A 13,690-nucleotide genomic window follows, 5' to 3' on the forward strand; every position below is an offset into this window, starting at 1 on the left:
CCTCTTGGCCCTGGGCAGCGCAGCCTCTCCCGCGCCCAGCCCCCCTGGACTGAGCCCCCAGTCGAGCCCTCCTCCTCTCCAGACGGCGCCGACAGCCTGTGGGAGCTGCAGCTGTGTCAGCAGCCCGAAGAGAGGGAGAGGCCTGGTCGCACCTCTATCTGTTAGCACCCCTGCACCCGCACCCCCACGCCCCCCTGCGGCTCACATCCCCACCCCTGCGCTCCCTCCCCATCCCCGACATGTCGGCTCTGGAGTGGTACGCGCACAAGTCCTTGGGCGACGGCATCTTCTGGATCCAGGAGCGCTTCTTCGAATCCGGCAACCGTGCCAACATCTGGCTGGTGCGCGGCACTGAGCAGGACGTAGTGATCGATACCGGGCTGGGGCTTCGAAGCCTGCCCGAATATCTGTACTCGGCTGGCCTCCTGCAGGACCCGGACAAAGGGGAGGACTTGGTGCGACGGCCGCTGCTGGCCGTGGCCACCCACGTCCACTTCGATCACGCCGGTGGACTCTACCAGTTTGACCAGGTAGCCGTGCATCGGGCCGAGGCGGACGCCCTGGCCCGCGGAGACAACTTTGAGACGGCGACCTGGCTGTCGGAGAGCGAGGTGGTGCGGGCGCCCAGCCCTGGCTGGAACGCCAGGCAGTTTCGAGTGCAAGCGGTGCAGCCCACCCATATCCTGCAGGAGGGTAATGGAGCCCTAACCGTGCTGGCCCCTCGGGGGGAGAGAGGGACTAAGGGAGAGGGAGGGGGAGAAGGGAGGGTGCATGCAGCTTGGAAGAGCAGCTAGTGAGCTTAGCAAAACGGGAGGGGGGCGGCGGGAGGAGGAGGAGAGCGGAGGAGAGGGAGAGGGAGAGGGAGATCATTTGCCTAGTCACCAAAATGACACCTGTCTTCATTCTTTCCCTTGGAAGGAAAAAAAAAGATCCCTGAAGAGGCCCCTTCTGCGGGTGGGTTCCCGGAGTCCTGAAATGGGAGGGGAAGCAGCTCTGCCTCTGTAGAGAGATACTGTGTACTATCAGTGGAGTAGATGACGGCTCCGCCCCCTAATTAGTTTCCGGAGCCTGGTGCTGTGGGAATTGCACAGGCTGTGGGACTAGATTTTCTGAAAGATTTCCACCTACTCATTCTCACCCTAAGCACCTGCCTGGCATTTCAAGTCATTTATGAAAAAAAAAAAAAATTCTTTCGCCTCAGCCACATCCTGATATAGACCTCCTCCTTCTTCAGATCCTATCTTGGAACTAAGAAAAATTTTTAAGCAAAACCAAAAGACACTGGCAGCCGTTTGTAGCATTCCCTATCCTTAGTTTCCTTTACCATCCCGAGGGGAAATGTTTTATTTGTATTCCAAGACCAACTCTCTGTTTTTGCATTTAATCTGAGTAGAGATGCTTTTTAGTGTTATTTATTCACATTATTGAATTCATTGACCAATTTTCCTTCGTTCTGCTGTTTCCTTTCTGCCTCAGTTAATACAAGTCTTCCCATGTTTCTTTGTACCCCTTATCACCTCCTATTCTGACCTTATATATGTTGGGTACTGTGTAAAAATCACAAGCTCCCAAGTGAGAAGGCCTAGATTCAGCTTCACCTCTTACACTACATATATGACCTTGAGCAAATCACTCAAAGCTCCCGGAGCTTAAGGTTTTCTTAAGGGTACTAGATATCATTTAAGGTGACTCCCAGTAAGAGATTCTGAGATGGGAGAAAATCACATCTTTTTTTTTAAATAATTTCTTTTGAAATCTCAAGTATTTTATGAATTTGAAAACATTTTGAGAAAAGGGCCATAAGACTTTTTACCAGAAAGCCAAGGCGGAATACATGACACAAAACAGGTGAAGAACCCTAGCTTTTGCATATTATTTAGGCTAATGAGAATCTCATTCTCATGTTTCCTCTGCCTGGACGTGTGATTTCATTAGGGTATAACTCTCTCCACTTCATCTTTGGATTAGCCTTTTTTGTAACTTTGTATTTTCAGGTAGCCTGGTACTTTGAAAGTTTAAGTGACTTCCTTACCAGCCCATATTTAGATGTGTCAGAGGCAGAACTTGAACCTAAGTCTCTCCCCAAAGCCATATCTGGTAGCCACCAAATCAGAGCAATATTCCATTACATTCATATGCCACAATGTGTTCAGCTATTCTCCAGCTGTTGGGCAGGCTCTGTGTTTAAATTAAATTTTGTTTTTAGATGCATATTTGGTTCCGCTCATGTCACACAAGTCTTTCCCTGTTTCTCTGAAACTTTCCCGTTCATCTCTTCTTAAAGCACAATAGTGTTCTATCATACACATAACTTAACCATTCCATAGTTGATGAGTACCCCCTTCAGTTTGTAATTCTTTGCCACCACAGAAAGAGCTGATATAAATATTTTGGTACAGATGGGTATTTTCCCTCTCTTTAAGCTCTTTGGGAGTATGGAACTTGTCACCAAAAGGCACTTCCAAATTGCTTTCAAATATGGCTGGATTCCAAAACTTGCCTTCCCATACTCCCTCCAACATTTGTCATTTAACTTTTTGGTCAATTTTGCCAATCTAATGAGAATGAGGTGGAATCTCAGAGTTACTTTAATTTGCACTTTTCTAATTATTAGTCATTTAGAAGATTTTTTCACATGACTAGTGATAGCTTGGACTTTTTTCTCTGAAAACTGCCTATTCATGTCCTTTGATCATTTATCAATTGGTTAATAGCTCTTATACTTATAACTTCGAATCAGTTCTCTATATATCTTAGAATGAAATCTTTATCAGAGAAACTTAATGCAAACATTTTTTGCCCAGTTGACTGCTTCTCTTCTAAATTTAGCTGCATTGGTTTTATTTGTGTAAAAATGGTTTCATAATTGTCCGTTTTACCTTTTGTGACCCTCTCTATCTCCAATCATTCCTTATTCATAGATCTAATGGGTAATTTTTTTTTGCATTCCTAATTTACTTATATCACTTAGTCCAGCAGCATTTTTAAATTATTCTTTTTCAAAGAATCTCTGCCATCAACTCAATCTATTGCATAATCAACCTTAGAGAACATTCTAGAGAACAATGATTGAAAACTGTTTGTACATATATTTTTTAAAGAAATTTTTGCCTTTTGACTCAAAGAGGACCCTTGATTGTAAGAAAAGAAAACCAATGAAGTTGGCATCAAATGAACATTTAACCTACCCAAGTTCTATTCCACAAATCCACTAAACACTCCGCTGAAGAGAGGAGAATCAACAATTTAAATGATACCAGTTCTGGCTGCTCTAAAAGCAAATAGCATATACCCAGTAATGTATGCGAGATGGAACCATTGATTGGGATTTTTAGAATCCTCTCTTCATCGTGCCTGTAAAATGGTAGAGCTAATAGTTGGAGTTGGTTTTCTTAGCTTTCTCTGTTTATCTGGAAGATCCCTGCTGTGTACCTTTTTACTTCATTGTGTTCCCTCTTGGACTCATGGGGAAGCAAGAGGAAAAAATCATTTTTTTTGTGAAACTTTTTCAAGAATAATTTTTCCCCTAATTATCAATTTGCCAGCCAGCTAAGACTTCACCTGTTTTGTTGTCTCCCTTTTGAATGGAAGTTCTGACTACCTGCTTCCCCTGATTAATAACTTAAGTAATAGAATTGTGAAAAATAAATGTCTAATTCATTTGTTTCCAAAGCAACCATCTCAAGTCTCACTTGCTCTTTTATACCCACGGACTTGACCCCTTTCTGTTAACTTTTAAAAGAAGGTATACTGTTTTGTGTGTGATTTAAAGAATTTGTCAGAATACTGTCATCACCTCACACACAGAGTTTGAAAGCTTACTCACCCTTGTAAGAAGCAATTCCATTGTAGCTTATAGAACAATTTCTAAATTTTTTTTATAATATCCATTTCACAACTGCAAAGAAGGCCTGCAAAAGAGTCTGTTAATAGGTGTTTTCTTTGATAAGAGGATGTGAGTACTCAGTAAATTGTGCATTTTGAATAATGAGTAGTTAATTGTCTGGAGATGTTAATGTATTTGAACTAGTGCACCTGGATTTTTTCCTCTCCCAATTTGGGTCCTCTTGAATTTTGTTGTTGTCAACAATGTATATTTTAAGAAGGCAAGTTGAGCTTACAGATCTGGTAGAAACTGCCTGTAAAGCTAAACTATTCTAGAAGAGCCTGTTGTCTTGACTTAATTCTTTAACTAACTGAGCTGATTGGTTACAACAGCAGTGCCACAACTGAGGTATGGACATATCTATTATTTCCAGTTTATAGTTAAAGAAATTGAAGCCCAATTAAGAGAAACTAGGTCCTTTTTACCCTAATCTCTCTTCCACTCTAATCTGTCTTCTAATCTGTTGCAGTGATTTTCTTAAAACTCAGGTCTGATTCCCCAACTTGGTAGGAGCAGGTGAAGGGAATAAGTATGTGTATATATATATATATATATATATATATATATATATATATAAGAGAGAGAGAGAGAGAGAGAAAGAGAGAGAGGAGAGAGGAGAGAACCTTGTACATGCCAGGATTTCGGCCAAATGCTTTACAAGTGCTCATTTATGACTCAAAAAAGAAACAAAAACAAAAACTTGTTAGGTATTGTTGTTATCCCCATTTTACAGTTAAGGAAATGGAGGCAAACAGGTAGGTTAAGTGACTTGCCCAGGGTTACATTGCTATTGTTTGAGACCAAGCTTGAACTCTGATCTCTCCTAGTCCAGATCTAACACTCTATTCCCTGTGCTACCTAGTTGCCTCCGGTGACTCCCTCTGTCCTCCATAATCAAATATAAAATCTTATTTGATGTTCAGGGCCCTACATTTCCAGTCTTCTTTTACATCATGGACATCTTCTTCTATACTCCCCACACCCTATATAATCCTGCAATTCAATGATACTGGCCTCCTTGCTCTTTCATCTCCAAATTCCAGGCATTTTCCCCTAGCTGTCCTTCCTGGCTATAATTCTCTCTTCTCTTCACTGCCTACTGATTTCCTTCAAGTCCTAGCTAAATCTCACCTTCTATAGAAAGCCTTCCTTGTCCCTCTTTAATGCTACTGCCTTCCACCTATGAATTATTTCTAATTTATACTTGTTTGTATGTAATAGTTTATATGTTGTCTCCCCCATTGGATTATGAACTCTTTGAGAGTAGGGGGCTCTCTTGACTTAACCTTGTTTTTTTCAAACCCTTAACTTCTGTTCTAGAATCAATATTGTATATTGGTTCTAAGGCAAAAGAGTGGTAAGGGTTAGGCAATGGGGTTTAAGTGACTTGCGTAGGGTCACACAGCTAGGCAGTGTCTGCAACCAGATTTGAATTTAAGATATCCTATCTCTAGGCTTGGCTCTCAATCCACTGAGCCATCCAGCTACCCCCTTGACTTAACTTTGTAACTTGACTTAACCTTGTTGTTAACATTGTTAAGCTATTATAATTATTGCTTTTATTGAAGATGTTTTATAAAAATAAAGTCAAGCATTTAAAAAAAGGAATATTTTAGGCAATTATTAGTTACGCCTATCTACAAATTTTAAAATGAATAAAATAATTGAAGTGTCTGTTTATATTTTAATGTTATAAAGAACAGCTTTTAGAAAAGGCAAGAATAATTTGTGAAATTTGGGGAAAATTGGGCATTTTGAAGTCCATTTTTCATGACCAACTATGGTGGTTTTCTAAGTTTTAAGGTGTGGGGGAAAAACTTTGTATTTATAAAAACACTTGGAAAATTGATAATTCTAACAAGCAGCTTCTACTAACACATCAAGAGCTGTAAATTTCACCTTTTTTAAGTAGTATCTAATATCCTCCTTACCTAGGAATGTTAATTTCCTGTCACTGAAAAGTATGTCCTAATACTTTGCTGGCAAAATAGATAGAAGATCTAGAAAAAGCTAGATTTTAAAAATAGTGATGTAGAATAATATAAGTATTTCTTTTTCAGAACTTAGCATTAGAGAAGCAAAGGACTGAATCTATTTTATTAAGTGACCTTAATCTATTTAATTAAGCTTAATTACATTCTGTATGGCCAACAGTAGTTGAAATGTATCCCTTTGCAGTCAGTAAATTATGCACAGAGGGGCACAAGGAGAGAGTGACCAGATCATCCCACTTAGCAAAAAAAATTATTCCCTTCTATTAATGATATAGAAATATGATTTTCATAGTTTAAAAATCTTGGCTTTCACTTACAATTTCATTTATGTTTGGTGCCTTTGTGATGTGAAGATGAGTATTATCATTTTATAGAATGCTTAAAGTAAAAGTTATCATATCCAAATAATTCTATCAGACTAATTATGCTGCCTAATTACAGGACTTGAATCTTAGAATATTTTCAGGTTTTTGTAAAAATCCATTTAGCTCTAGTAGCCTGTAGATCAGTGATGGTGAACTTATGGTATGGGTGCCAAAGATGGCACGCAGAGCACTCTCTGTGGGCATACAGGCCACCCTTGCCCCCACCCCCTAGTTTGTTACTAGAAAGGCAGAGGGACTCAGGTGGAGCTGTTCCCTTCCCATTCTCCATCATGCATCACTTCTGCCCAGCAGACCAATGGGAGTATTTCATCCCTCCCCTTCCTGGGGTAAGGGGTGGTGGGGCACAGTACTCAGTCTCTGGTGGGGGGCACAGCACTCAGCCTAGGAAGTGTGGTGGGGGATGTGGTTTGGCACTCCGTCTCTAAAAGGTTTGCCATCACTGCTCTAGGTGGTCCAACACAACACTAGAAGTAGACTGCTTGGGAATACTGAGAGAATGCAAAAGTTTTAAAGGACACAAACCTAGAGAACATACAAAAAGAGGCATCAGATTTGGGGGGGGGGGTAGAGTAATCTGTACCTACTGTAGCCAGCTTTCATCAAACCATATTTAAAATATTGTTTTGTGTGTGAAATACCCTTTTAGAAAGTATTATCAAGCTGTAATGAGTCCAGAGTTCATGGTGAGGGAGCTCAAAACTATGTCATGTAAAGTTATTTTGAAGAAAGGAAAAAGGTGCTTACCCTAGGGAAAGGCGAGACCTAAGAGATATTGGATCAAAAAGTTGCCATATGGAAGAAAGATTAGGCTTCTTCTGTAGAACTTCAGAGGGCAGAGATAGCTGGGCTCAATGATTAGATGACTCATTTTTGTTCATCAAGATGAAATTTCCCAAAATTCAAAATAGATTCATTTTTATGAATGTCCATAAATGGACATTTAGTTTGTATTTAGCTCATTTAGAATCCTAAAACTCATACCTGCCCCAATTGAATTAATTCATTCTTGGAATCCTTGTCTAAAGAACAATGAAAATGAGAACAGAATGGCATCTATTCCAGGATCAGCTAAAAAGTTTAAAACTTTTTTTGCCCGGAAAGACAAAAACCAATAGACTGAATTCCCTTAATAAATGTTTATTGATTGAGTGAAGTCTTTAAAATCCTATAATATTAAAACCAGAGGACTTCAGTTTTCCTTCTAGTCAAATGAAATGATTAGGCTAGATCTCTAGAGTACTGTCCTTTGATGCTATAGATGGCAGATAGGAAATTGGAGTCATTTGGGATACATTCCTAACTCTTTGAATTTGTTATCTTGGAGGGCAATTTCCATATTTAGCCATGAAAATGTTTTGGTACCTTTGACATGCAATGATATTTTGAACAACTAAATTTAAAAATCTAACGCTCCAAAGGTATATTTCCTTTTAAGTACTTTACCTTTTTTAAAGCAAGCGTGCTTCTTTGCTCTTTGATCAGATGGTACCTGGATTGCTTCCCATTTGGTTGAGAACAAAATTGTTTTTTCTGCACACACACCCTTTTTTTTAACCTTTACCTTCTCTTTTAGAATCAATACTGTGTATTGGAGTTCCAGAGCAGAAGAGAGGTGATGGCTAGGCAATGGGATCCCCAGCTAGGAAGTTCATAAGGTCAGATTTGGATCCAGGGCTTCCCATCTCTAGGCCTAGCTCTCAGACCACTGAACCACCTAGCTGCCCCCTAAACTTTATCTTTTTTTTTTTTAATTCTTACCTTTTGACTTAGACTCTATATCAATTTCAAGGCAAAAGAGTGGTAAGGGCAAGGGAATTGGGATTAAATGACTTTCCCAGGGTCACACAGCTAGAAAATGTCTGATGTCATATTAGAACCCAGGTCCTCCTGACTCCAGACATGGCACTCTGTCCCCTGAGCCACCTATGTTCCCCTCTCCTTTTTAATCCATTCTTCTCCATCTCCCCCCAAAATTCTCTCTGTATTAAAATAACTATAAATAATAAAGCAAATTATCAAAGTACAAGTTATTACTTAACTTACACTAAAGAATAAGTTATATAAACAACTATATAAAATATGTACCTTTCTTACTGACCTACACTATTGTAGCATTGCTTTTTAACCAATCTTTTAATAGATTGAAATTGCTTTTACTTGATTCAAAACCTCCTCAGGGTATGTGCCTTTTGTAGTCAAAAACACATGCCCTGCTAATGAGATATAATTTAATTAGACAAATGGCTTTTCCATTACTACAAACTCTTTTTCCTGACTTTTTTGCTTCTCTAACTGCAGGTAGAAATAGAAAGAGCAATTGGCATTTTACCTTTTCAAGTAGTTTTTTACAGGAGACTTAATTTGTTAGATGGAGTGGGGGCAGGGTTGGAGGTGTAGGTTACTTTTATTACTAGATAGTTTGAGATCCTGGCTTAGCAGTAAAGTTATTGGGAGAAGATATTTAACGTTTAATTATAATAGTACTTCTTCTGAAAGTAGGAAAGTAATTTTTTTTGTTTTGTTTTTTTAAACCCTTAACTTCTGTGTATTGGCTCCTAGGTTGAAGAGTGGTAAGGGTGGGCAATGGAGGTCAAGTGACTTGCTCAGGGTCACACAGATGGGAAATGTCTGACACTAGATTTGAACCTAGGACCTCCTATCTCTAGGCCTGACTCTCAATCCACTGAGCTACCCAGCTGCCCTAAAGTAATTTATTTTTAAAATTATTTTTGTGTTTTTAAAGTAACAGGTATTTATTTTTTGTTAATCTGCTCCTCCCCTTGCCTCTCTCAATATTGCCTAATAAATAAATCCCTCCATATAGTCTATATAATCTGGTTAGCCACGTTTTAAAAATGCATGTCTTTTTCTGCATCCTAAATTCATCACCTTTCTATCAGGAGGTTAGTGGTTTGTTTCATTCACCTTCATTTTTTTCTTTATCATTTTTGTGGTTTATCAAAAATTGATCAGAATTCTAAAGCCTAAAAGTAATTCCTCCTGTAAAAATCTGTTAAAGTTTATCCCCAGAGAAGCTCCATGACCTTTCTGTCTTTTCCCTATTTAACTATGCCAATTTGTGTCAGTTTTCTTCTTTGTAGCCTAATCCATAACTCTTTTATAAACAACATTTCCTTTGAAGTATCTTGTGGGTATTTAAGAGCTTACATTTAGAAGAAAGGTTCGCAGACCAGGACTCTTTTCAGAACATATTCTAGTTTATCCTAGTACATACTACATATCCTATGCACCTTTTTAAACTCATTTCATTAGAGCTAATCGAGATTTTTAAAAGAGTTATAAAACAGTTTCACTACATTGCCTATGATAATCTAAAAGACCAGTTAAACTATTGCTCTGATGTAGCATGGTATTTTTGATGTTCTAATAATACTCCTATGCATACTACTCATGGCATGAACATTAGTGGGTTATTTCAAAGATCAAATGACAATAATGTATGCATGTTTTGAAGCAAAGGCTATGTGAGAGTAAAGAACTATGATTTACTATTGAATCTGACCTTACTTAAAAGGTTTGGCACTATAAGTATAAGCTTGAAAAGTAAACTGATCTTTCCTAAGCACTTGCTTACTCGGTGGATGATTGTGGTCAGGTGAGCTCTAACAACTTTCAGTAGGTGCTTTCATCTGACCATTATTAGGTTTTTCTCAACCACAGATAACTGAAAGAAGCATATCACCCACATAAACACATTTCCTATAAAATACAATCTTTAAACCATTTGTATTTTGCTTAATCTCTACTTTCTACTAAAACTGTATCCATACAAGTTAATGCAAAGCTCACAGCAATAGAACACCTAAGTTCAAAGTAAGTACCAGTCTGATTAAACTTTAAACATTTTCTCCATTAATAACATACTCTCCAGACAGGAACTGGCAGTATATAAAGCTAAAAGCATCCTAGTCAAACCTCTCATCTTGTAGATGTGGAAACTAAGGCTCAAAGAATTGGGCCTTATGAGTTACTCAAGCTTACATAGTAATTAATAAAGCTGGAAATTGAAACTAGGTCTTCTGTTACTAGATCCAGTGCTTCTCCCATTATTTTATATTAAATTCACAATTACCAGTCAACTAAATAACTTACCTACAAGACTGTCATAGGATTTATTCTTAGCACCTGGTTGAAAATCATCACCTTTGGGGGCAGCTGGGTTGCTCCGTGGATTGAGAGCCAGGTCTAGAAATGGGAGGGCCTAGGTTCAAGTTTAGCCTCAGACACTTCCTAGCTATGTGATCCTGGGCAAGTCACTTAACCACCATTGCCTAGCCCTTACCAGTCTTCTGCTTTGGAACCAATAAACAGTAGTGATTCTAAGATGGAAGGTAAGGGTTTGGAAAAAAAGAAAGAAAATCATCACCTATTCTAGCCTGTTAACATTTGTTTAGGGGAGAGTTCTTTCCAGTAAATTAAAAGGACCTTTATATAACCGTTTGATCACAACTGAGCAGTTATTTGCCAAAGCTAAAAGGTGTTTCTTTCCCCTGCCCCCCTTCCTCACATATTGAGGATCAAATAAAATTAGACTTCTGGGTTTTCCAAAGACATTGTATTCTTACTTTACAAGAGAATTCTAATCCCAAACCACTAATCAATAGAGGATCTTGGAAATGTCTGGTTCCATTCTCATTGGCTTGAGACCTGGCACCTGGAACAAGGTAATGGCAGTATAAGAAGAGTCATTTGTTTTGGACATAGGACCAAGAGCTTAGCTATGACAGCCTTACCCCAAATCCTTTAATGTAAGGACTGAAGTAAATGTTACTCTTGTTAAATAAAAATTACCTGAAGCAAATTTTAGCCACCTGATTCTGAGAAGCCATTGTTTTTCATTTGATTCCTTTCTGGAGGAATAGAAGCATTAATTCAAAACTAAATTCCCCCACAAGCTTCATTCTGAACAGCTGGGGGCTCATGGTATTTTGGATCTCATGTCACAATCAAAAAAGAATCTGTCAAGCAATGGACTCTACTTATTATGGTTGCTTTATCTCCCAGAAAGTATTCCTTTTCCTTACTAAGCTCTCTCCTTTGAGATTTTCTTGAAACCCTACTTCCACTATAAAATGCTTTTACTACTGATTTGAAATGGAGAATTCATATCCATTTTACTCCAATCACTGATTTTCTCACTAATCCTGCTGCTTTTTTTTCAATCTTTCTGAATGTACATTTCATTATATTTTGCTTTGATCTTCACTGCCTGCCCCCCAAACCTTTTTTATACTAATGTTTGCACAAATAATTATATTAAATATCTTAATTCATATAGTCCATGTTCAGTATTTGTATAGCATGATATGTGTGTATACGCTCTCATATCCTTTTCGTCATTCCCACTCATATAATATTCTAAATTCCTAGAGGACATAAATATATCTTTGTAACCTGAAGATGGAGCTTCTGAAGAATCTGGAACTATCCCTTTTGGTCAATTACCATCTTAAATGGAGATAGAAGATAGAGGATTATCCAAGAACTTAACAGTGTGATGGAAGTAGTAATGGATGGAATAAAATAGAGAGGAATATATGAACAGCCCACTTATAAACTATCATATCACTTCGGGGAATGTAATTCCTCTGTGGCTTAATAGATCTTTAAGAATTACTTTGTCCAAAAAAATCATAACCCTGTAGCCAATCTGTCAATGAGTATCTAAGCTTATTTAAAAGGCCTTTGACAAGCCATACATTCTATCACCAGGCCCATACTTGAAGTGTAACCTAAATTCTAATTGTTATGCCACTCTTTAAAACTCACTTGTGGAAGTATCTCATTTGTGAAACAAAGTATAGATTGTAAATGAACTTTTTACCACCTAATGCTATCTTTCTCAGTGCATTTAACTTTGTATCCTTGTACAATTATCTTTGTAGCAAAGTTCATGATGGGACTTTTATCTTTAAAATCTGTTTTCATTTCTAGGGGATGTGATCAGCCTTGGTGACAGACAGCTCACTGTCATGCACATGCCTGGTCACTCCAGGGGAAGCATTTGCTTACTCGACAAAGATCGGAAGATTCTCTTCAGTGGAGATGTTGTTTATGATGGAGCAATGATTGACTGGCTTCCATACAGTCGGATAAATGATTATATCGTAACCTGTGAGCGTCTGATAGAATTGGTGGACAGCGGTGTGGTAGAGAAGGTGCTTCCTGGTCACTTCAACACTTTTGGAGCTGAAAGGCTTTATCGCTTGGCTTCCAACTACATTTCAAAAGCTGGGTTGTGCCACAAAGTTTCAACCTGTGCCATGAGATCTCTTGCAAGTTTAGCTCTGCGTGTAACCACCTCTAGGACCCCATCCTAGTTTGTGAGGATTGATTTATATCATGTAATTGATACTTTTAAAACTAAGTAGTTTTGTTGTTGAAATAATTGACCACGATCATTTCAAGAAGTGCTTTCTCAATATTAAGCGGGAGGGAAGGGGGATGATTTGAGAAGGAAGAAGCCAAAAGAGGGAGATTTCTTATTTTAAGTTATTTACTTCCCACCAAAATAGTAATAAAAATAAGCCTCTGAAAGAAGCGAATAGCTTGCCAAAGCTGTTGCCTTTTAAATGTTTGTGGGTTCTTTTGTTTTTGGTCACTGAAACTGTGGGATGGTTGCATGGGGAGGGCATTTTGGAGAAAAAGAAGAGTTATCCATACCCGCTTTTGGAAACTCTCATTTTATTTCTTATGTGTCTTAAAGTAAGTTTTGTTTGTGCCCCAACCTTGACATTTTCAGTATTACATTTAAATTGAAAGCTGAAACTTCAGTTTAAAATCCATTTGAACTTAATGTGAAACATATAATGTAGCTATTTGTATGGCATCTGAAACATTTCACTACTGTAGGAACTGGATTCATGTGTGCCATAATTTATTTATTCTTTGTGTAACTTATTAATGAAATAGTCACTGTCTGTGGAGTGTTTATTTTTAAAAATAGTAAAGTACATTTGGATTTGAGGCAAAGCTTTATAAAATAAATGCTTCAGTAAAAAGGCTGAAAAGATAATGTTACAATTGAGGTGTTGTATTTTGAAAATAGTGAAATTTTACGTGTGCATATTAACTACAAATGCCTAGATATTTTGAAAGGACACTGTCAGGTATATTTAAAAATATATATGATTTGGAATATTTTCCTTCACTTCCTTTCAGTCTAGAAGGAACAGTAAAACAGGTCCCAGAGCATTCTGTCTTTGGGTAACACATCATTATGTCAAATCGATTTTGTTTTATTTTAAAATAAGAGTCCAGGTTTGTATAATCTTGAAGCAAAAATGTATTTTACTTGGACCTTTGGCCTAAATTACGAAGAGAGTTTACCAAACTAATCTAAACTTTAAATATTCATTTTTTCCTAATTCATGGAATCAGTTCCTATTTGATGGCTTTTAAAT

General features: G+C 38.0%; 2 protein-coding genes across 2 annotated transcripts in view; both read left to right on the plus strand.

Annotated features, from left to right (window-relative positions):
- The window catches only part of LOC123251292 (metallo-beta-lactamase domain-containing protein 2-like), a 4,841-nt gene extending 4,676 nt beyond the window's left edge, over positions 1-165 (plus strand). The window contains exon 2 of the mRNA XM_044680529.1: positions 19-165. Coding sequence (XP_044536464.1) covers positions 19-165 — 147 coding nt within the window. The remainder of the gene's footprint in view (positions 1-18) is intronic.
- A 74-nt stretch (positions 166-239) lies between these two features.
- Positions 240-12,806, plus strand: LOC123231401 (metallo-beta-lactamase domain-containing protein 2). The gene is made up of 2 exons (XM_044657656.1): positions 240-693; positions 12,222-12,806. Exons 1-2 carry the CDS (start codon positions 240-242, stop codon positions 12,605-12,607), a joined length of 840 nt encoding a protein of 279 aa, XP_044513591.1. The 3' UTR covers positions 12,608-12,806.
- Positions 12,807-13,690: the final 884 nt, after the last annotated feature.

Source organism: Gracilinanus agilis, chromosome 1 (assembly GCF_016433145.1).
Source record: "Gracilinanus agilis isolate LMUSP501 chromosome 1, AgileGrace, whole genome shotgun sequence".
NCBI lineage: Eukaryota > Metazoa > Chordata > Mammalia > Didelphimorphia > Didelphidae > Gracilinanus > Gracilinanus agilis.